The sequence below is a fragment of the Triturus cristatus genome, chromosome 6 (genome assembly GCF_964204655.1).
Source record: "Triturus cristatus chromosome 6, aTriCri1.1, whole genome shotgun sequence".
Classification (NCBI taxonomy): Eukaryota; Metazoa; Chordata; class Amphibia; order Caudata; family Salamandridae; genus Triturus; species Triturus cristatus.
The window spans coordinates 1,909,653,139-1,909,678,662 of record NC_140589.1 but is presented as its reverse complement, the minus strand read 5'-3'; the positions used below and the strand labels follow the sequence as shown (position 1 = coordinate 1,909,678,662).

Sequence of the window (25,524 nt, the reverse complement as noted above, 5' to 3'; positions counted from 1 at the left end):
GTTTCAGGGGCGTTATAGTTAGCTGGACTTTTCACTCGTACAAAACCATTGATATTCCCCCGTTATAGTTAGTTCAGCTAACTATAACTCGCGCGCCCGCAACGCACTGCTGATGATGTCACATATTACATCACTCATGACATGGTCAGTGACATCACTCATGACATCACTGATGACATCTCAAATGACATCACTGATGACATCACTGATGACATCATCCAGTGAATGTGTGTTTTTCTGAAAATTACATATGTTTTATATATGTATATCTCAAGGTCGATGGAAGAATAAATGGGTATATAAGTGTCTAAATGGATGATTTGTTTTTGAAAAATAGATTGTATAACTGACTGATTAAGTGTATCTTAGTGAATACATGGCTTAGTGAGTAATGTTTAAATATGTAAATATCTGTATCAGTCTCTCACTTTGTGTATAAGTGGCTGCATGGGTTGGTGAGAAGCTACATGAGTGTCTATATAGGTTATTAGTTGGTTTTTTGAGTATCAGTATGAGTGTCTGAGTGTCTGTATGATTCGGTGGGGGATATTACGTAGTGCATAAGTGCATGAATGAGTGACTCACTGTTTGTATGTGTTGAAGACAGCATGTGTGCAGGGCTGTATGGGTGGATGAGTGTGTGCATGGGTGTGTTAGTGAGTGAATGACTGTCTCAATAGTGTCTTTATGAGTAACTACATATGTTTTAAACTACTATATCTGACTATTGGTGTATATAACTGAGTATATGTGAGAGTGAGAGATTGAAAAAGTGCCTTTATGAATAAGTATGTGTTTCTATAAGTGATTGTTTAAAAGACTAAGTATGTGTAAGTTTCTGTAGAAGTAAGTGTGGTGGTGTGTGTATAACTGTATATGCAAGTAAATGGATGTTTGATTCTTTATTAGCATGAGTGACTATGTGTGTGAGTAACTCTATGGATGAGTGGCGTTGTGTAACAGGATGTATAGGTGTATGAGTACATATGATGAGTGAGTACATGTATGAGTGACTGTATAGGACTGTCAGTGACTGAGTGGATGTGTATGTGGATCTTAGAATTACTGAATAGGTTGTTGTAACTGATATTGGTATGTCCATTGTTTTGAAAATTTTAGTTTCTATTTTTGAATGTGTGTATCAAAGGTTATATTAGGGGGAGAGGAGGTCTGCCACTTTATCACAAAGATGCTGTCATCAGTGATGTCATTTGAGCTGTAATGAGTGATGTCACTGACCATGTCATGAGTGATGTAATATGTGACATCATCAGCAGTGCATTGCGGGCGCGCGAGTTATAGTTAGCTGAACTAACTATAACGGGGGAATATCAATGGTTTTGTACGAGTGAAAAGTCCAGCTAACTATAACGCCCCTGAAACCTATGGTTTTTTCAGTGAATATATATATATATAAAGTTGCGGTTCAGTGACTAAATATTGAGGGACATGATATAGAATCCCCAAAATATCGACACCAAAATATAGAAGGACAGAATATCGACTCCCTATCTACAAACAGGTGAGTACTAAAATATCGATTCCAAAATATAGAATGTTAAAATATAGTTAGCTAAATATCGAATTTTTTAAATGTATTAAAAATTATATAAAAGTAATTAAATATTAAAAACAATTAAATAAAACATACATAATATAATATAAAAAATCTTAAAATGAAAACATAATAAAAGTAATGTAAAAAAAGTAGAGATTTTGTTGGATAGTGAGAGCGTAAAACTTACTATTCCCACTCCAGTGAGTGCAACAGTAGGGAAAACGTTGGATAGCGTAGGGGTCAAAATTACTATTCCCACTCCAAAGAGTGCAACAGTAGGGAAAGCGTTGGATAGCGGGAAGGTAAAAATTACTATTCCCACTCCAGAGACTGTAACAGTAGGGAAAGCGTTGGATAGCGTAGGGGTAAAAATTACTATTCCAACTCCAGAGAGTGCAACAGTACGGAAAGCATTGGATAGCAGGAAGAGAAAAATTACTATTCCCACTCCAATGAGTGCAACAGTAGGGAAAGCGTTGGATAGTGTAGGGGTGAAAATTACTATTCCCACTCCAGTGAGTGCAACAGTAGGGAAAACATTGGATAGCGTAGGGGTAAAAATTACTATTCCCACTCCAGTGAATACAACAGTAGGGAAAACGCTGGATAGTGTAGGGGTAAAAATTACTATTCCCACTCCAAAGAGTGTAACAGTAGGGAAAGCGTTGGATAGCGGGAGGGTAAAAATTACTATTCCCACTCCAGTGAGTGTAACAGTATGGAAAGCATTGGATAGCGAGAGGGTAAAAATTACTATACCCACTCCAGTGAGTGCAACAGTAGGGAAAGCGTTGTATAGCGGGAGGGTAAAAGTTACTATTCCCACTCCAGAGAGTGCAAGAGTAGGGAAAGCATTGGATAGCGTAGGGGTAAAAATTACTATTCTAACTCCAGTGAGTGCAACAGTAGGGAAAGAGTTGGATAGCGGGAGGGTAAAAATTACGATTCCCACTCCAGTGAGTGCAACAGTAGGGAAAGCGTTGGATAGCGTAGGGGTACAAATTACTATTCCCACTCCAGTGAATGCAACAGTAGGGAAAACGCTGGATAGTGTAGGGGTAAAAATTACTATTCCCACTCCAAAGAGTGTAACAATAGGAAAATCGTTGGATAGCAGGAGAGTAAAAATTACTATTCCCACTCCAGTGAGTGCAACAGTAGGGAAAGAGTTGGATAGCGTAGGGTAAAAATACTATTCTCACTCCTGAGAGTGCAAAAGTAGGGAAAGTAATGATTTAAATTTAAAATAAGATTACATTGATTATCAATACCAATAAAAAGTTAATTAAATATATTTACCAATTAATAACAATTAATTACAATTGAAAAATATTCATTATCAATTAATAAAAATTAATTACCAATTAATACAAATTAATTAGCAATTAATAATTATCAATTATCAATACACATAAATAAAAAAAAAAATATTTACTTTATTACAATTAATTTACTTCCCACCCAATTCCCCTATAAACCCACAACCCACTCCCAATATTTAAAATATACAATTAACATTATCAATTAATCAATTAATAAAAATAATTTTGCAATTAATAAAAATTAATTAGCAATTCATACAAATTATTTAACCATTAATACAAATGAATTACCAATTAATAATTATCAATTAATTATCAATACACATAAATAAAAAAAAAATTATTTACTTTATTACAATTAAATTACTTCCCACCCAATTCCCCTACAAACCCACAACCCGCTCCTAATAATAAAAAATACTATTAACATAATTATCAATTAATCAATTAATATAAATTAATTACCAATTAATACAAATTAATTACCAATGAATAATTAATTATTAATCAATTAATTATCAAAACATATAAATATAATTAATATTTAATTAAACATAATTAAATTACTTCCCACCCTATTCCCCTATAAACCCACAACCTGCTACGGAATGAAATTACGCAAAAATTAAATTACATAACATTCATTAGTTTAAATAAATGAAACATACATTACAAAAATAATACATAATTTTAACACATATACTACCATACATAACACTAAAAAAATGTCGATATTATGGTATTCTATATTTTAAAATTCGATATTATGGAATTCTATATTTTTAAATTCTATATTATGGAAATCGATATTTTGTACCCCTATTTCGATATTCTGTCCTACCTATATTTTAGAGTCGATATTCTGTCCTGTCTATAATTTGGAATCGATATTTAGGGTGTTCACCGAAAGTTGCGATATTGATTCATCAGCATAGAGCAGCATTGGTATATTTACAAACCCCGTTAAAATTAAACACCATTTATTAGACTAGCAAAAGTGGATATGTACATTTTTATGTTGAAGCCACACACCCTTAGTTTTGAAAAGGGCTTTTAAAGCAGTTGCATCTTACTCAAGTGGGACATTTAGTACCAACCTGAGTTATTGCAGCTTGCGACACTAGTTAAGCAGTTGCTTCTGACTTGAGAGACAACTAGAAAAGTTTTGAAGGACTGAAGTCACACTGTTTCTTCTGACTCAAAAAGAACATCTAATAATTACTTGAGTTACCGAATCAGAATCAGAAATCTTTCATTTTCAAGAAATGTAGAAATGTGACACACTTTTACCTTCCACAAATACAACAAATAGAAATGTCATACTTGTCAATAAATAAGTAGACAAGTACATCAATACATCGACCAAATTCATAAAAAGAAAATAGTGTTTCTAAAAAGTCATCTAAAATAATTACATCATGTACCAATCATCACACAAATTTTGTGCAGCCCGTTAAGTTATTGCACGATACATCAATCACATCATTACATCAAGGACAGTTCAAATACAGGACCAGTCGAGCCCAGATACTATGGACCAACCAAACTGCGGCCACAAAACAATGGATTATTGAACACCTTCAGCCAGATCTTCAGAGCCTGTATCAAATGATGTCCCCCCGATTGGCCGTCAAAATATAGTCCACAGATCTTGAGTTACTGTATCTAGATGACAGGCCAGAGCTCTTGGCATTGCCAATGGTTGTTTAGGCATTAACTTTCTGATGGGATATAAATGGCGACGTGCATAGTGTTAGTAGCAGGTTTGTTTAAGATGACACATGGTGAAAGGCTGGCATGCTGTGATAGTGATTGCATGAAAGGAGAGCTGTCATGTGAACATGGATGAAGCCGCTAAGAACATGTGAGCCCTTCAGAGCCTTCTTTGTTGATGGTTCTTGCCTCCTCTGGGGGAGAAAGATGTTGAGCCCCCCCCCCCCCCCCCCAGCACCCCTGCCAGTCACAGCCACAAAAAGGCCTCCACTCTTCGGACTGAGCTCCCTCCAGGTACAGAGGGTCGTGATGGGCCTGGGGCCACAATGCGATCGCACTAGAATAAGAACCAGTGACTGAAAGGTGCAGACAGACCCCTGGGATAGGTGCCTTTGCTCACTGAGCCATCTCACTACAACAGGAGCAGACAGGTGCACCTCACTGTATCTTATAACTGCTGCTGAAAGCAGAAGGGGGGTTTGTGCCCGTAAGAGGAGCCCCCACGTCTGAACCTAACATGGACTCGGTGGGAATGACGTAACCTCCCCCCGCCTCCTCCCGCCTCCCCAGGTGCATGAGGAAGAAAGACTCTGGACTCACCTGAGCTCCCGCACGCGGCACCGCGGATTCCTCAGCGCCGCACACAGCGCAGAGATGTCTGGGTCCGATGTAGGCAAAGGCCCAGGTGGCCTCCGGAACACAGGTGGACTCTCCTCATCCCGCATATAACAATGTTTAAGTCTGTGGAAGAAAGAGCAGCCGTGAGCGTCACGGGGTCAGTGCAGAGGTCAGTGCGGGGGTCAGTGCAGGGGTCAGTGCAGGGGTCACTCAGTGCAAAGCTCTCTTCACAGGTGTCTTTCTTCTTCAGAGTTAAGATATGTACTGTTAATGAGGACAGAGTTTACTAACAGTAAAAAGCCTGAACCGCTCCTGTCCCAGGAGGCATCGGGACAATCCCCTCCGCCTCTGACCTGTCGAGCCACAGAGCAGAAACAGATATAGCGCCTGGAAGACTCGAGAGTGGGGAAATGTTTTAAATTGTTCGGTCGAGGAACTATGAAGATCGCCCGTGCAGTTACACTAGTTATTCCAAGCAGCTTCAGCTAGAGTGGCCCAGCACACAGCAGTCTTTACCTCTGTTTACTACGAGCTATAATCTTGAATCCAAAGCTGAGCTTGGAAAAATATTTTGTATTTTAATAATAGTATATTTTCACATTGTAATGGTTTGCAACAAACCCCACAAGAACTAAATATTGACTGATTATTTACTAATTATTCAGCACTGAAGAATCGCCCAGTAGGGAAGAAAAGATCGAATGAATATGCCACATCTGTAACTGCCAGTAGGGAGCTACAGAATGAATGAATGAATGAATAAGGTGAATTCACAAATCACATCAGGTAACAACAGAATGAATGAATAAGGTTCACCAGGAGCTCCCACAAGGGAACAACACAATGAATGAATAAAGCACACACAACTCAACTGTCTATTAGGGACATACGGTTGAAAGAGATGCCTAACTCCCGCAGGGCCTGAGCTGTGAAGTGCTTATGAACAATGCATACGGCCTGAAACACAGTTCGTTCGGCAGCCGGGAGCCAGCGCAGCTTCCGAATGGCAGCAGAGACCGGATGATATTTAGGAAGATGCAGAAAGGAGTCTTGCTACAGCTTGTCGATGGCAGTCTTATTAGTGTCCAGGTAGAGCACGTTACAGTAATTCATCCTGGACATAATAAGTGCTACAGCCGCTTGTTTACGCGCAGAGAGAAAGAAACAGAAATATATTTCAAAGGGTCCTAATAACCCATAAACAGGATGAATCTGTCTTATTGACCTGAAGATTAAAGGACAATTTGTTGTCAACTGGGACACTAAGATCCTTGCTGAGTCAGCAGGGCTGGGACATTGCCCAAGCAGCTCTGGCCACCAAGAGTGGGTCCAAATTGATTGTTTACTGCCAAAGTTCAAGACCATAGTTTTGTCCCCATTCAGTTGCAGATAATGTGTTACTATCCAGGTGAGAAAAACAAGAAAATGATGATGAATTGAACTATTATTTTTGAAACAAGAATTATGAGGATAATAAACAAAATTGTCAGGAAAAACCAAAGAATTGTGGTCTACAATTATTGGAACTTCTTTACAGAGTGCATCTAGGTGACGTTGTCCACTGTTCGGGATAATGCAGTTTTGAACATATTCTATACCCTCTTACTCAGGAGGGCCAACCTAGTTGCACCTACTTACCAGTTTTACCTAGTTTACAAATTTCACCCCAATTGCGATTGTTCTATAATAATTACCATCCAGGTGGCCACGGCCTGCATGCAATTGTTAAAATTTGCGGTGGAGGCCTCTATATCCTTTGTGATTGACACGATTACCTGTGTTTCATCAGCGTAGGATAACGCCTGCAGCCCAAAAGATCTAATCAGTTTGGCCAGCGGGGAGGCATAGATATTAACCAAGATAAGGCTCAAGGAGGAGCCCTGCGGAACCCCACACAAGGTGGCTATGGGGTCAGAGTAGGAGTGGTCCACCACCACTGTCTGTGACCTATCCGTCAGGAAGGATGACAGAAGATTCAAAGCTAGGTCTGTGACCCCAATCTCCTGTAGGCGGTCAATCCTCCTGATGGGAGAGGCGGTATCGGAGGCGCAGATAGGTCCAACAGAACCAGCACGGCAGCCTGCCCAGCATCAACCATGGTACTTCATCCCCCAACAAGCAGTGTGCCAAGAGGTGCGTTTGCAGAGTGGTGTTAAAAGGGGGCTTGGCCTCAGACCACCTCTCTGCAATCCAGCTGTGTGGCTCTTACTGGAGGTACTTGTTGGGCTAGTTGGCCCCCAGAAATCCTTAATATTCAAGGGAACTTAATCCCCCAACTTAGAATGCGCCAGGAGGCGCTTTTGCAGAGTGGTGGGGAAAGGGGGCATGGCCTGTGTCCACCTCTCAGCATTCCCACTGTGTGGGGCTTACTGGAGGTAAGAGATAGACTAGTTGGCCCCTAATGACCCCCAGCAGTGAAGGGACTTCAATCCCCATCGAAGAGAGCGGCAGTGATCGCGTTTGCAGAGTGGTGGGCAAAGGGGGCGTGGCCTATTATGAGAACATAGCAATCCTGCTGTGTGGTACTTACTGAAGGTAATAGGAGGGGTAGTTGGCCCCGAAGGATGTCCTTGAGTCCAAGTACCCCTCTTGTTACCTCAAGTAAGTCCCACACAGTGGGACTGCAAAGACGTCTTTGGAGGCCATGCCCACCTTTCTACACTACTCTGCAAACGCATCTCCTGGCAGACTACGGGATGGGGGATGAAGTCCACTTTACTCCTGAGGGACTCTGGGGACCAAGAAGCCCTCCTGGTACCTCCTGTAAATACTACGCAGTGGAATGCCTGAGCCTTGGTTGGAGGCCCAGCCGCCTTTCTCCACCACTCTGCAAACGTGTCTACTAGTTAAAGAAGTGTTTGCAATGTAATAGGTTTCGCATTTGCAAGACTTTGAGCTATTGGCGTTGTAAATGTAAAAGTTTTTTACTAATATTTTTTGGAGTGGATGTACGTTGAATGTAGTGGAATTATGTGGAATGTTGTGCAGTAAAATTATGTGGATGGGCAGGATTAGGACGCCACATATCATGCTGGTGGATATTTGCATTACTAAGTATGGCAGCCTATGCAATGAGCCCCCCATAGATATATAGGTTGTAATTTACCAACACAGTGCGAATTGAAGTGTAGCTATCATACCACTGTATTGATTCACCTACCTACCTTGATTGGAGTTGAGACGTTGTTAATAGCGTTATTTGAATCAATTATCCGGCATATAAATCAGATATCAGATTTACTTCTATGCTCAGAACATTCTATTTACAATGCTTCAACCCTATCGACATATCTTTCGGTCGTCTCAGACTGATATTGCCCTGAAGAAGTCCTATGTTACAGGACGAAACGCATTGGCTGTTGCTTTTTAAGACAGAAAAAAAAGAAGAAACATTCCTCACTCTGTACTTCATTGAGCAATGATTGGACATGCTAATTTCATAGTGGTGCAGCTCTGATGTAGTTTGTATGTATATTTACCCCAGAGAAGGGAGTACCCTTGGACAGGGCGCATCTTTGGAGGTCTGCACACAAGATAGCTCATCATTCTGATTTCATGGGTGATTTTTAGGTCTCGCATGAGCCAGCGCATGCGTTGCACTGGCGAGACTTTTAGTAAATAGGCAGTCAGAAAATGTGACCACGGTGGCCTAGAGCTTGCGGTTACGCACGCGGGAGCGCGCTTACGAGCAGAGGCACCATCTGGTTTTCCTCTCTCGACATGGGTCATCAACTTTCAAGATACTACAGCTTTGTTTCACATTTCTGAAGTCGAACGCTTCCTTGTCATTTGCGTTACTAAGCAATCCTGGGCGGAGCCAACTGTTAAATTAAATGAATCAGGTTATTCGTGTTTACAAGCATCTCTCGAGAAACGCGGCTAAACTTTTAAACAACAACATTGTTTCCGTGGTTTGAAAGTTTCGACGTGTTTCTCAGGAGATGCTTGTAATAAGCTTTCAAGATACCAGAGCTTTCTTTCACATTACTGAAGTCGATAGCTTCCTTTTCATTTGCCTATATATCCCTACGTGTCTTCTACACACTTCCTCTACTCTACCTCTCTTCTATCCTTCTACCCCTCTTCTATTCTTCTACCACTCTACCTCTCTTCTACCCCTCTACCTCTCTTCTACTCTTCTACCCCTCTACCCCTCTTCTACCCCTCTGCAACTCTACTACCCCTCTACTCGTCTTATATCCCTCTACCCCTCTTCTACCCCTCTTCCCCTCTACCCTACTACCCCTCTACGACTCTACTAACCCTCTACCCCTCTTCTACCCTTCTATCCCTCTTCTACCACTCTTCTATCCCTCTACTAACACTCTGCTACCCCTCTATCCCTCTTCTGCCTCTCTTCTACCCCTCTAACTCTCTTCTACCCCTCTACCTCTACTCTACCTCTCTTCTACCCCTCTACCTCTCTTCTACCCCTCTACCTCTACACTACCTCTCCTCTACCCCTCTACCTCTCTTCTACCCTCTAACCCTACTCCACCTCTTTTCTATCCCTCTACCTCTCTTCTACCCCTCTACCTATCTTCTACCCCTCTACCTCTCTTCTATCACTCTACCTCTACTCTACCCCTCTTCTATCCCTCTACCCCTGTTGCAGGGATTCTGCTCATGCACAGAACTATGCGCAGGAAACCAGGACCTCAGTGAATTGTGGTGTACCAAAAACTCACCTCAGAACCCCTATCCGACCAGCATCAGTGTCCCATTCGTTATCCGTATTCTATCGGAGGTCCCAATGTATAGACAACCCAGAACAAGCGACTTAGAGTACTCTCAGGAATGGTGGGAATCAGAAATACCTGTTCGTTATTATTCTCATAATAGTCCACAACAAGAGTAATCAGAGACACGGTAGAGTTTAAAATGTTAATTTTATAAACTACGTGTCCTAAAATGCAGTACTTTGGCTAACATAAGCAGGCAAATGATTAAAAATAAAACCATCAGCATTGTTTCAATACCATAGATAATAAAGGGAGAAATCATGTTATAAATGACAGTGGAATACACCCACCTTCCCTTCACTAGTAAACTAATATTATTAGGCTAATAGAGGGTCTCTAGGCTTGAATGGGGAACCCCATACCATAAAGACCAGCTTAGTTGAATCACATCACAGGATCAGCTTTGCTCTGCTCCTGGGAAAGTTCTTCTCCAGAATGTGTGTGTAAAGCATGCAGACTGCAATATTAAAAGCACTCGACTTTCAGGTATTTGCAGCTGCGTGAGTGTTATGGCTAAATAGTGGGCCGATCAACCTGAACTCAAAAACATGCATTGTCTGGCGACCAAGACTATTTCTTTACACAATGTTCAGACCAAGGTCGCAGTGCACGTCTAGGGATGTGAACAACAGACAGTTCTCATGTGAAGAAAAGGCAAGCAAGCAGTATTCAAATAATAACATGTATCTGCAGTGTCGTGTGCAAAAGCAGCAAAAGTGGCAAGATGGCTTTCTAACATCTAACGCGCTTATGCTAACATAGCAATGTATGTGTCTAAATCTCTGCCTTCACTACACCCCCCCTTGATCGGACCACGAACCAATAGGGCTACAATCAGGGAATGCAGAGTTCAAGTTCGATAGAACGGAACTAAGAGCACGAATTGGAAATCCATATAAAGGGCAGTGAAGGTTCGAAGAAAAAAAAAACGATAATAGGAAAAAAAATTGGAGTGGAAAAACTAACGGCAAGGCTCAGAGAGCCCGGATGCCAAAGAAAAAAACAAAAAAATAACAAATGCGCGTGAAGGAAAGTTGGACGACATCCAAGTTAATCCATCAATGTATAAGCACAGTAAGTAGCAACAGCTTCCAAGAGGAAGTCATTGGAATGTTCTGTAAAAGTGTCCGCCATCTAGTCTAGCAAGGTAAATGAACATACATGTTCTTCGACAACTGGGGCCTCTAGCACAATCAGAGGACAACTGGCGTGTTCTTCAAGATAACTTCTTGCCAGGAAGTCATATGCAGCCGTACCGATGTCCCAATTCCCTAGGACTCCATGTGCCGTTCCACAGGCCATAATCCTGACACCAGAACAGTCCAACTCATGAGCCACTAAGGGACTCATTAGTCGATCATAATCCTGGGCAGGAGACACCGAGTTTGACAAGCACAAATCCAGAGCCCATTCGAAAGGACAATCTAGGTAATGAAAAACAGGTTGCACGCATGTAAAGTAGGAAAACCGGAAGGACAATCCATAGGCTATGCTCAAAGTTGCCAGTGGTAATGTTCCATAATATTCAAGCATCCGGTTACGAAGATGGAGCAGCCATTGCGCAGACCAACAACAGCACCCCAGCCGCGAGGGCGAGAATCAACGGGAGACCGGCAAAGACGCTGGAAAAAATAGAATGAAAAAATGCCGGGATCACACCAAAAATAGTTTGGAAGGAGGTCACGAGGCCGGAGCCCAAAATTTTGAAAAAATGCGACAAGCCCGTTGTGGACGAGGCATTAAATATAGTTTGAATCAGGGCACCAAAATGAAGTGGGAGATCAGTATTCAAAAGCGCATGCACCTCGATGCGCGTATTTGCTACCTGAAGGACAAATGTTTCACGTGAAGAAGTCAGCGTGACTTCTTTTTGAGACAATAGAGCCCTTATTCTGCTCATCTTGTTGAACTCTGCTTTCAAGATTGGAATGGAAGGCCAGATGGATACTTCCAGCCGCCCAAGCGGGGTGGGAAAAGGACATTCTTGCAGCAGACTACTCTCTGTGATACAGTCACTATGTAGGGGATTCCCACTAGCATCCCGCAGCAAGCCTCATTATTTAAAAGCAAATAACTACCGTTAGCCAGCAACGTGAAAGACGGTGTAATAGCTGGCACTGGAATCCCTTTCAGGACTCATGCTAAATTAGGAGCTAACACATTGCACGCGCCATGCAACTGAATGTGCCTACAAACTACAGAGTGATCAGGTGTGGAAGTGCATTCCTCACCTTTCAAATAGACCTCTTTACCGTCTCTCATGCACCGGTATGTAAATAGGAGTGACCAAACCTCATGCAGGAAGGCAGTACCTAGTCGTTCATATCTGCCTAGGGCATAATGTTTCATGCAAGAACTGAACTTAAACAAGGGGAATGGTAGTGTTATTAACCTGTGGATAAGCCACACAGCGGAGTTCAATTCGGCCACAGAGAAAGGCAAAGGTTCTAACTTTTCAATGTGCAGTAACGAGTATGTTGCATCCTTCATGGACATGAATTGTTGTTTTGCAGTCAGACTAAAAGGAAGGAACAAAGATGAAGTATTCATGTAGTCCCATGGGACTTTCCCAGCCTTTAACGTTTGCAATGTCCATGCAAACTGCATTATAGAACGCAATTGATTTTGACCATGATACAAAACAGACATATCATCCTGCACAATATCAACAACAGATGAAACAATATTATCTAATGGGTAAATTCTGGAAGAAAGGGTGTTAATGCTATTATCCATAACAGCTAGTACTTTTTCCATATTGGCTTAATCAATAGCTCGCAATCTGGAAGCAGCTTTAATTTGTGATAACTTCCAAACTTCGTTATAAATAGCATATACCCATCTTTTGGACCTGCCAACTACAGGACCCTTAACAAAATCATTCAAATCTATTTTGTCATGTAATTTAGATAAATGAAGTTTAACAGTTGCCAAGGTGGAATGTTGCAGCCAAGATTGGCATAACTTACCCACTGAGTAGGTAGTAACAGAATGAGAAGATTCAAAACGGGGGTCTACACGAACCTGCGTATACCCAGGTTTCAGACCCAGAAAACGATGTTGACAGGAATTCGAGCTCGTCTGCCACGTTAACCAATCTTCCCTATCTAAATTGGAAATATTGAAGGATGTATTAGAGATGTATGACTGCAACGCATCGAGGGACAGATCTATATGATTATCCCAGTTTGGATAAGCACCGAGATCCGGAGTAGAGGGAAAGTTTAGTTTTTTAGAAGTAGCCAATCCAAAGCAGGTGGTCTGAAAGATTGTTGAAGTTAGAAACAACATGTGGTTCGGGATGAGGCAGGCACGATGCAAAGCTTCTGTTCCTTGTAACTGCAACGGTTTAGAACCCCAAACCGATTTAAGATCAATAGTAGCTTTCCACAGATCATAACCTCTAATTGCCAAATCATCCATAAAGGATTTGGAATATAATAATTTTGTGTGTCTCAGCCTAACCTTCGAGGCAGACTCAGCTGCCACTTTAAAATAAAAGGAGGCAGGATTCGAAACACTGAAATCAGAAAAATATGTGAATTTGTTCACTAATATGGTGGAGCTGCCTATCATTGGCCTTGGACAATGTTCCCATTGTGTGTAATTAACAACATTTCTATACGTATTGGCTTTATGTAGGAAATGATTGCCATAATGTTGATAGCAAAACTGCTCACCATAATTAGCAGTATCTAAATACAAATCCTCAGCATCAAATGCAGCATAATATTTCAAATCAGAAAATAGGGCTTCTATGGCCTGAACGTCCCAATCATCAGAGCAGATGTTTTGCTTAACCACATCACCCATAGAAACACGAAATACATTTGGTACATTGATAACCTCAGTGGGACCATGAATTTGAAATTTAACAGCATCCCACGCAATCCCATCTAACACAGGCCAGGCAGTAATATTCACAAAAGTCTGGTCCCTCTTCATGATGTGTGATGAGGAGTGGGGGGCCACAGTTCCATCAATGAGTCTAACGGTAGACCTTTCTTTAAGGTAGTGTCCATTCACAAGGCGAAAAAAATACTACCACAAATCCAATGGACATAAACAAAAAAATGCATATGAGCATCAGCCAGATGTAAGTCCAAGGGGGAATTAAAAAATGTCTTTTAACCCCTTGGCTGCGGCGGATATTCCGCCGCAGCGCTGGGGGGGGTTTGGGGGCAGCACGGTGGCGCTGCGCTCATGACGGAGCCACTCTGTCATGAGCCACGGTTGAGCTGTGCTCATGACGGAGTGGTTCCGTCATGACTCCGCCCAGTTGCGTTGTCCCCCCGCACAGGCGGGGAAACAGCGCCGCGCGGGCGGAGCGGCCGCCAACGGTCGCGGCATGACGGAACCACTCCGTCATGAGCACACGGCACCCGTGGCTCATGACGGAGTGGCTCCGTCATGAGCGCTGAAGGGGTTAAACCAAACAGCAAAAATATTAAACTTTTGACGGGACATTTGAAGTAATAGAGTTAGTATCAAAGGAGAAATGTGACTGGTTAACTGCGGTGGATTGTAAAACAGGCAATGGGACATCTGCAGGATAAGCATACTCAGTATCTTCAGGTGGACCACCAGCCGGTGGTAGCAACAAAGGATCAGCAACCGTATGCATCTCGATAGCATTATCAGACAAGGTGGTAGAAGCTGGAGCCAAAACAGAATTTCTCAGCATCGCAGGGCAAGAAACCGCTGGAGTCATACTAAGAAGAATCGGCCACTCGCTGTAGTTTGACATTGTCAATGGAGATGTACCTGTTATCCTTGCGACCAGGAAGTGGAGGTAAAATGACTGTTCTTGTAACCTGCAAGCCAAGCACTGGAAACGGGGCATGATAAGAGGGGCCGAACTCCTTCTTGTTCTCCACCTTCTCATGGACCTGGTCACCAACTCGAGGTAGCCAGCCGACTACCGGAATCTGAAGCGCAGCATCAGATTTGGGGGGAACGTGTTCCTTCGCGAGACTGTCTCTGGCTTCTTGTAGAGTCTGCAATACAGCTCAGTGATTATCTACGTCAAAGGGTGCAGCCGACACCGCCATGTCTAGACCATCAAGGTCCGGGACAAACATTTTTATGCCAAAGAGCATCATGTATGGGGTCCGCCCACCCAGAGACCTTCTAGGGAGATTATTAAGTGCACGTTGGACGTTATACAGATGGGCTAACCAGTTCCGGCCAGCGCCTAAAACCCTAGCTGTCAAGGATTGCTTTAAGTCACGGTTCATTCGCTCCACTACACTATTACCCTCAGGTCGGTAGAGAGACGAAAATTTGACTTGGACCCCCAAATTTCTCATGGCTTCTTTGTACGCCTTAGAGGCGAACGCAGGGCCCTGATCAGAATGAAAGGTACCACACGCAAAACTTCGCGCAAAGACACGCAAATCCCTGATGACAGTACAGGCATCAGCACTCCTTTGTGGCCATACCCACAGAAAACGTGTGCACGAATCCACTACAACTAAGATATAATTGTGTGCAGTATGACAGGAGAAAGGACCGCAGTGATCCAGATAAACAAACTCAAGTGGTTTATTAGATATGCACAACTGTGTTTGTGGTGGCCGCGCAGCAGTTGAAGGTTTAATCTGCTGGCAAATGGCACAATCAAGAACATAAGTGCGAGCTTGTTTATATAACCCGCGCCACCAGTAACGTTGTTGTAACAGAGTAACAGTTGCTGCAACGCCGGCATGGGCAGAGGCCATATCTTCATGAGCCGCTGATATCACGATGGTCTGCAGTCCGCGTTAGGGATCAATCTGTCACCAACGTCGTTAATTCTCACTAATGGGACGTTATCAGGACTTAAGTGATAATAGTAACGAGAAGGGAAACCTCTCGGGTAATTACTTCCCTTCTCTGTAGCAGCAATAGCTGCCAAGATGTCATCATCGATCTTACTTTTGGATCTTGTAACTGCTGTTACTAGATATGTCGCCACTGCTGTTTTCGCTGCGTCGTCAGCTAAGCTGTTGCCGACAACGTGGACACCAACTCGCTGGTGCCCAAAAGTGTGAATTACATTCACGAGAGGCAGATGTTCTTTAAGTTTTGCCACTCGAACCCAAAGCATTTTATGCTTAATTGTGCTACCTTTGGAATCACGATATGCTTTTTGAGACCAAAAGAATAGATTGTCATTAAAGGACTGAACACAGTAAAACGAGTCACTTACAATAAAAGTAGTGACCCGAGGATCAGCAAACTCAAGTGCAAGCACCAGAGCACGAAGCTCCACCAACTGTGCGGTACAATCACCCAATGACTGGATTGGAATTCACCATTCTCGAAAATATCCGCTACAATTGCGCAGGCCGCTGAATAGGCATGCTTCGATCCAGTCGCCGGTGGAGCCGAACCATCAGTGTAAATGACACAATAGTAATCTTCGAGCGGGCGCAAAGACAGAGGAGCCGGATGAACAAATTCATACTGCAAAAACTCCTGAGTCTGCAATGAGGCATCAAAGATATAGGTGACATCGGGCGATGTCAAGGAAGTGGCCCATTGTATCCAACGTGGATGCAAAGCTTTAGAATAGGGTACACTTGCTTTTGTCACTGCCTCTAGTGCAGGATACGGTGTGACCACCAACATGCGTTTTCCTTGCGACAGCGCTCGTTCTTTAAGAAACGCCATCTGCACTGCCGTTAAAACTTTCTCGACTGAGGAAAAGCGCAGTTCAGCCGAAGTGTACAAGTGCGATTTGTATGCAATGGGGACGGTGTCGCCCTCATTGAACTTTAAGTACGTGAAACCCACTGTGCCTGGCACAATTCTTATTACTAGGTTAGTGCGGTTATCACGTGTCAGTAAGTATTTTGAAGCAAGAAGATCAGCCTGCAAAGATTGCAAAATAGCTGAATGCTCTGGCAGCCAGCTCGTTTTGGAAAAAGTAGGTTGTACCAAGACATAAAGCGGCTTGATACGCTGGGCATAATCGGGACTGTACGTACGACTGAAATTCAGAAAGCCCAGCAAAGACTGTAATTTTTTCAGTGTCTTAGGAGCACGCAAGCATGCGCACTTCTCCAGAAAGTGAGGAGCTAATCCTCAACCCTCATTGTAGAGCTCGTAACCCAAAAACAACACTGTATACTCTGCAATGTGAGACTTCGCAAAATTGAATTTGTAACCGAAGTCTGCAAACATAACAATGATGCGATCAACGCGACACAGATGTGGCCACAACTCGTCGTCCGTGAGATAGATATCATCGACATACGAGTACGCATCAGGGTCAATGCTCTCTAACAGAGAGACAACACGTGCGGCAAAGACGCCAGGGCTGTTTTTATAGCCCATGGCTAATCTCTTAAACTGTTTTTGTATGCCGCCAGAAGTAAACGCTGTCCATTGACTGCTAATAGAGGACAGGTTATGGCTGTAAAAGCCATTGGAAATGTCAAGTGTGGTTTTAAACCTTTTTCTCACAAGACTATCAACGAGAGCAGAACTGTGGGTATTCTGTACAGCACATGTCCGGCAATGCGAGTTCAAATGCCGGTAATCCAAAACTAGGCGGTATGACCCATCAGGCTTCGTTACAGTGAATAAAGGATTATTCATTGGTGACACACAGGTTTCAATAACACCCTGATATTCCAGGTTTCAATAACACCCAGATCTAGCTTCGCGACGCATGGGATATTGGGGCTGTGGCTGGGGCATAGACCGCAATGGAATCTCATGCCTGGGGGACAATTTATCCCAGCCTACCTGAGTACGATACAAAGCTGGAGCAAGCACCTAAGCCCACTCTTCGGCAAACTTTTCAGCGTGTTCCTTTGGCACTGTGTGCGCAAAGGACGGGAGGATTACCTTCTCCCCTCTAGGAGCAACTAAAAAGAAAGCCGGGGGCCAGTCTGCCTCCGCTAAGAGAATGTCATAGGAAGAGGTCAGATTATCCCAAAAAATCCCCTGAATTGTACGTTGTATGTCACCTTCAATTAAAAGGACTATATCATATAGTCTGTCAGGGGGAGCCACTCTAGTGTCAGCAGTTTCTACAGTAATGAATGTGTCAGTTGCTGTCGCCTCCAGATAGGGAAGCAGTGCTTGCCGCACTACTGTAACCTCCACTGCGCTGTCGAGCAGCGTTAGTGCCCATGTCAGGTTCCGAAGCTGCGTTCTCACTATCTGTGGCATACCTCGCTGTTAGTGCAGCAACTTTCTTCTTCTGAAACGGGGGGCGTTGACGTGCAAACTCGTCTTGCTTGCCTTTACTGTCAGCCTGATGGGGTTGCTCACGTCCTTGCTGGGCACCCCGACCTTTGCCACGTTCTCCGCCACCGGACTGTGAGGCCGATGTTTCCCGTGAAGAACGAGGAGAGCGTTGTTCAGTAACCTGAAATCTATCAGGTGACCTAATACTAGCGCGATCACGCAAATTGTATGTGCGTTCACTAGTCGGCTGCACGGGAGACGCAGGATGAGACCCCTGTTTCTGTTGCTGCTTTCCCTGTTTCTTTAACCGCCAATTCTGCTTTGGAAAAGCTGGACGATCGTCTTTAACAGACAAGCTCACCTTAGTTTGTTGTATCAAGTCAGGAATGACTATAGTCGGTTTAACCCCTAAACTACTGTGGCCAATAGTTCTATAAGCCTCCTCAATAATTTTAGGCAACTCTTTGGGCTTATCGAGTTCATTGACGCGGGCTAAGCCAAAGCCACTCCCTTGAGATTACCAAGGACGAGAAAGGCAACTATGTCGAACACTCCGACAAGCCGTATTCCCAACTCTACAGCCGCCTCTGGACCGTGGTTATCTTGAACACGTTTAATGACGGAGGGAAGCACAGCCATAGACGGAGTGCCAAAGCACTTCGAGTAGACCGTGGCAAAAACCTTACCCCAGTTGTCACAATCGGACACTTCTGGGACTAAGTCTTTCGGCAAACTAATGGTGAGGCTTCTGTGTTTCTCCACAGCGGTAGAGTGTGGAAAAATTGCTTCCAGTTGGTCAAATTTCTCGTCAAGCCAATAAGGCGAATTGTCCTTATTCTGGGGGCGCTTGCCCATCACCGAATTAACTATGACGGGGCTAATAACAACCGCAGGGTGACCAGCTGGTAGTCCCGCAACAGCAGGTGCCCCCACCTGCACATTGCGCGAAACGTATTGCACTAAAGCCCTATATACTGTAATGAGGGCTGTATGGAGCTTACGCAATTCATCCACCGCAATAGTCAAATAGCGGGGGTGAGGCGTAAATCCGTTCAGCACCGGCCATGTGGCCCCTGGAATTGACAAAGGGCCCAGCCTAGCCGGTGCAACCGCATGGGGAAGGGCGCCATTAAACCAAATGCTATGCTGCCAGGCTGAAAGGGGAATCTCTAGCATCCTATATGGCGTATAATTTACTGGGACCCGTGTGTGAGTATACGAGTGAAACGTCTTATCATCCGCATTCACTGCCGGCAGCATCACCCAAGAGTAAAACAACTCGTAAAGGTAAGACGCATCCGCATTCACCACAAAAATAACGGCCATCCCTTCGTCCGGCACCCCATACTGCGTCAAATGATGCTGCAAAGGCGTACGGCTATGTGCTGCAATATCGACCGCCATAAGGACACAGAGAAGAACAACAACGGATTTTACAGTAGCACAAGGGCTCATAAATATACTAATAACCTTTTTAATTAACAAGCTTGAAAGAACCTATTAGGCTACCAATAGGTAGGTGAAATCCGTCACTCCCGTTATCCGGAAACAAGAGTGAGGGAGTCGTGGACTAATATAAGCTCTACTAAGGCGTTTTAAATCAAAAGACCAAACGTTAGGTGTGCCATGTTGCAGGGATTCTGCTCATGCACAGAACTATGCACAGGAAACCAGGACCTCAGTGAATTGTGGTGTACCAAAAACTCACCTCAGAACCCCTATCCTACCAGCATCAGTGTCCCATTCATTATCCGTATTCTATCGGAGGTCCCAATGTATAGACAACCCAGAACAAGCGACTTAGAGTACTCTCAGGAATGGTGGGAATCAGAAATACCTGTTCTTTATTATTCTCATATCAGTCCACAACAATCAGAGACAAGGTAGAGTTTAAAATGTTTATTTTATAAACTACGTGTCCTAAGATGCAGTACTTTGGCTAACATAAGCAGGCAAATGATTAAAAATAAAACCATCAGCATTGTTACAATACCATAGAAAATAAAGTTATAAATGACAGTGGAATACAGCCACCTTCCCTTCACTAGTAATCTAATATTATTAGACTAATAGAAGGTCTCTAGGCTTGAATGGGGAGCCCCATACCGTAAAGATCAGCTTAGTTGAATCACATCACAGGATCAGCTTTGCTCTGCTCCTGGGAAAGTTCTTCTCCAGAATGTGTGTGTAAAGCATGCAGACTGCAATATTAAAAGCACACGACTTTCAGATATTTGCAGCTGCATGCGTGTTATGGCTAAATAGTGGGCCGATCAACCTGAACTCAAAAACATGCATTGTCTGGCGACTCAAACTGTTTCTTTACACAATGTTCAGACCAAGGTCGCAGTGCACGTCTAGGGATGTGAACAACAGACAGTTCTCATGTGAAGAAAAGGCAAGCAAGCAGTTTTCAAATAATAACATGTATCTGCAGAGTTGTGTGCAAAAGCAGCAAAAGTGGCAAGATGGCTTTCTAACATCTAACGCGCTTATGCTAACATAGCAATGTATGTGTCTAAATCGCTGCCTTCACTATACCCCTCTTCTACCCCTCTACTACAACCTGACCTCTCTACTACCCCCTACCCTTCTACCCCTCTTCTACCCCTCTATTACCCCTCTACTCTTCTACCCCTCTACCCCTCTTCTAACCCTCTCCTCCTCTACTACCCTTCTACCCCTCATCTACCCCTCTATCCCTCTACCCCTCTATCCCTTTTCTACACTTCTACCCCTATTCTACCCCTCTATTACCCTTCAACCCCTCTATCCCTCTTCTACCCTTCTACCCCTCTTCTACCACTCTACTCTTCTACCCCTCTACCCCTCTTCTACCCCTTCTACCCCGCTTCTACCCCTCTACCACCCCTCTACTACCCCTCTACCCCTCTTCTACCCCTATACCCCTCTCCCTCTCTACTACCTCTTTATCTTTTTACTACCCCTCTACCCTTCTACTACACCTCTATCCCTCTTCTACCACTCTACCTTCTTCTACCCCTATTCTATCCTTCTACCCCTGTACCACTTACTACCCCTCTACCCCTCTTCTACCCCTCTACCCTCTTCTACCCCTCTATTACCCCTCTACCCCTCTTCTACCCCTTCTACCCCTCTACCACCCCTCTAATACCCCTCTACCCCTATTCTACCCCTATACTCCTCTCCTACCCCTCTACCTCTCTACTACCCCTCTACCCTTCTACTACCCCTCTACCCTTCTACTACACCTCTATCCCTCTTCTACCCCTCTACCTTCTTCTACCCCTCTTCTATCCTTCTACCCCTGTACCACTTACTACCCCTCTACCCCTCTTCTATCCTTCTACCCCGCTACCCCTCTTCTACCCCTATACTCCTGTTCTACCCCTCTTCTATCCTTCTACCCCTCTGCCCCTCTTCTACCCCTCTACTACCCCTCTTCTACCCCTCTAACCCTCTTCTATCCCTCTACCCCTCTTCTACCCCTCTTCTACCCACTGTAACTAACACTGTGTCACGGCAGCATCACTCAGCACCACCAAAGCATCACGCAGCACCACCAGAGCATCACTCTGCACCACCACAGCATCAGTATGCACCACCACAGCATCACTCAGCGCAACAGCAGTATCACTCAGCGCAGCATCACTCAGCGCCACCACAGCATCACTCAGCACAACAGCAGTATCACTCAGCACCACCACAGCATCACTCAGCGCCACCACAGCATCACTCGGCGCCACCACAGCATCATTCAGCATCACCACAGCATCACTTAAATGAAATGAATCAGGTTATTCGTGTTTACAAGCATTTCTGAGAAACGCGGCGAAACTTTCAAACAACGACATTGGTTCCGTGGTTTGAAAGTTTCAACGTGTTTCTCAGGAGATGCTTGTAATAAGCTTTCAAGATACGAGAGCTTACTTTCACATTCCTGAAGTCAATAGCTTCCTTTTCATTTGCCTATATATCCCTACCTCTCTTCTACCCCCTACCTCTACTCTACCTCTCTTCTATCCCTCTACCCCTCTACTTATCTTCTACTATTCTACCCCTCTTCTACCCCTCTACTCCTTTATACCTCTACCGCTCTACTACCCCTCTTATACCCCCTCTACTACCCCTCTTATACCCCCTCTACCCCTCTTATATCCCTCAACCCCTCTTCTACCCCTCTACCCCACTACCCCTCTACCATCCCTCTACCTCTCTTCTCCCCCTCTACCTCTCTTCCACCCCCTACCCCTCTACCTCTCTTCTATCCCTCTACCTCTCTTCCACCCCTCAACCTCTACTCTACCTCTATTATACCACGCTACCCCTCTTCTACCCCTGTACCCTTCTTGTACCCCTCTATCCCTCTTCTACCCCGCTAATACCCCTCTACACCTCTACTACCCCTCTTCTACCCCTCTACCTCTCTTCTACCCCTCTATCTCTCTTCTACCCTTTTACCCCTCTTCTAACCTTCTACCCCTCTTCTACCCCTCTTCCCCTCTACTATCCCTCTAACCCTCTACTACCCCTCTTCTACCCTTCTACTACCCCTCTACCCCTCTCCTACCCCTCTACCTCTCTACTACCCCTCTTCCCTTCTACTATGCCTCTAAACCTCTTCTACCCCTCTACCTTCTTCTACCCCTCTTCTACCCCTCTGCTATCCATCTACCCTCTACCACTCTTCTACCCCTATACCCTTCTTCTACCCCTCTTCTATCCTTCTAACCCTCTTCTACTCCTCTACCCGCTTCTATCCTTCTACCCCTCTACCCCTCTTCTACTCACTGTAACTAGCAAAGACACTGTGTCACAGCAGCATCACTCAGCACCACCACAGCTTCACTCTGCACCACCAAAGCATCACTCAGCACCACCACTGCATCACTTAAATTAAATGTATCAGGTTATTCGTGTTTACAAGCATCTCCTGAGAAACGCGGCAAAACTTTCAAATGACGACATTGTTTCCGTGGTTTGAAAGTTTCAACGTGTTTCTCAGGAGATGCTTGTAATAAGCTTTCAAGATACCAGAACTTTCTTTCACATTCCTGAAGTCAATAGCTTCCTTTTCATTTGCCGATATATCCCTACCTCTCTTCTACCCCCTACCTCTTCTCCACCTCTCTTCTATCCCTCTACCTCTCTTCTATTCTTCTACCCTCTACCTCTCTTCTACTCTTCTACCCCTCTACCCCTCTACTACCCCTCTTATACCCCCGCTACACCTCTTATATCCCTCAACCCCTCTTATACCCATCTACTACCCCTGTACCCCACTACCCCTCTACCCCTCTACTGTCTCTCTACCCCTCATCTCCTCTCTTCTATCCCTCTACCTCTCTTCTATTCTTCTACCCCTCTAACTCTCTTCTATCTTCTACCCCTCTTCTACCCCTCTACCCCTTTACATTTCTACCCCTCTACTACCCCCTTATACCTCCTCTACGCCTCTTATATCCCCCAATCCCTCTTATACCCCTCTACTACCCCTCTTCTACCCATCTACCCCACTACCCCTCTACCCCTGCCATTGCCAAGGCTTGCTGGGTCCAATCTGGTCGCCGACACCGCAGCACTCAACAGACTTTGCGGGCCAGCTTGAATCCAGCTCCTGGTCATCATCGACGCCTCCTGGACCTCGTGGCTGAAGAGTCAAGACACCTGTCAGCTCACTTGAAGCACCCGACATCTGTGGGCATTGGTCTATCATGCCCTTGGTCCCTGGTAAGTGACCCAGACTCTGTCCCCTCTGCTTTCAGGTTCCTTCCATCCTAGATCCAGGCTTGGATCGCTTCGGACACATCTCCTCTTCACGGCAGCAGCACTTTTTCGCCAGCTTCCATTGAAATCGACGATGCGACCCGCCACCAAAAGACACCTGTGCACCCGGCTTCCCTGGGTGAGGTAAAACGAGTACTCCGGTGCTCCCGTGGGTGCTAGCCTTAGAACTTCTTAAGTCCAAAAGGGTTTGGTCCTGACTTAGAATTTCTAACCACGACATTGCCCATAGAAGCTAACAGGAACCTGCGGTTGTGTTTACACATGGCACAAGGCCCCTGTGGGTCCCCTGCGTCACTACCTTGGGTGGTTACTTGGGGTCCCAGCGATTCTACAGGCTCTAGGCCTTGTGCCTAGTTCAGTCATGGTTCTTATACCACTTTATTGGTATATGGTTTGGTACGCCCCTATTTGTGCTATTACTGTTGATTGCTAACTTGTAAATTAAGTACTTCGAACTCCAGCCTCATAAAGAGTCTAGAGGGGTGTGTTTTATCTTAAATACATATATTTTAAATATATATCTGGTGTGGTTGTCCTTTCATTTGGTCATTCAAGAGATTATAGACTGGTAAAACAAGCTGCTTTACATTCCTTCAAGCCTTAGCCTGAAGGCTGCTCTCCATAGCTACCACTAGGATAGCTTTCAATAAAGGGTGTCTTTAACCTATTCACCATAAGGGGTTGTTTGGACTGATACAGGGTGCCCACTAGAACTAGTGGACAGCATATATCAGACCAACTTCTCACAAGAGGTGCGGAAAGAAGCAAGAGAGGTGCATACAGAAGAGAGTAAAGTGCATATAGAGGCAAGAGAGGTGCAGAAAGAGGCAAGACAAGTGCAGAAAGAGGAAAAAAGGTACAGAAAGAGGCAAAAGCAAGAGAAATGCAGAAAAGGGAAGAAATGCATAGAAATAAGCAAGAGGAGCGCAGAAAGAAGCAAGAGGGGTGCAGAAAGAAGCAAGAGAGGAGCAGAAGTAAAAGAGTGAGGTACAGAAAGAGGAAAGAGGTGCAGAAAGGTGCAAGAGAAGTGCAGAAAGATGCAAGAGAGGTGCAGAAAGAGGCAAGAGAAGTGCAGAAAGAGGCAAGAGAGGTGCAGAAAGAGGCAAGAGTTGAGTAGAAAGGCAAGAGAGGAGCAGATAGAGGCAAGTGAAGTGCAGAAAGAGGCAAGAGAGGTACAAAAAGAGGCAACAGAGGTGCAGAAAGAGGCAACAGAGGTGCAGAAAGAAGAGATGTACAGAAAGAGGCAAAAGAGGTACAGAAAGAGGCAAGAGAGGTGCAGAAAGAAGCAAGAGGGGTACAGAAAGAAGATAGTGTGCTGCAGAAGGAGGAAAGAGGTGCAGAAAGTGATGGGAGGTGCAAAAAGAAGAGTGTGAGCTGCAGAAAGAGGCAAGAGAGGGGCAGAAAGATGTAAGAAGGGTGCAGAACAAGGCAAGTGAGGTGCAGAAAGTGGTAAGAGGTGCAGAAAGAGGCAAGTGGGGTACAGAATGAGGCAAGAGAAGAGCAGAAAGAGGCAAGAGATGCAGAAAGACAAAGAAAGGTGCCGAAAGAGGCAAAAGAGGTGCAGAAAGAGGCAAGAGAGGTGCACAAAGAAGAGAGTGAGCTGCAGAAAGAGGCAAGAGAG

The 25,524-nt window shown here is 44.4% G+C and overlaps 1 protein-coding gene across 5 annotated transcripts in view; it reads right to left on the bottom strand.

Annotated features, from left to right (window-relative positions):
• LOC146822422 (NACHT, LRR and PYD domains-containing protein 3-like) overlaps window positions 1–25,524 on the bottom strand; it is a 785,736-nt gene that overhangs the window by 432,757 nt on the left and 327,455 nt on the right. For all 5 annotated transcript variants that reach the window (XM_085613508.1, XM_085613507.1, XM_085613510.1 and 2 more), the window contains one exon: window positions 5,194–5,334. In XM_085613508.1, coding sequence (XP_085469634.1) covers window positions 5,194–5,334 — 141 coding nt within the window. The remainder of the gene's footprint in view (window positions 1–5,193; window positions 5,335–25,524) is intronic.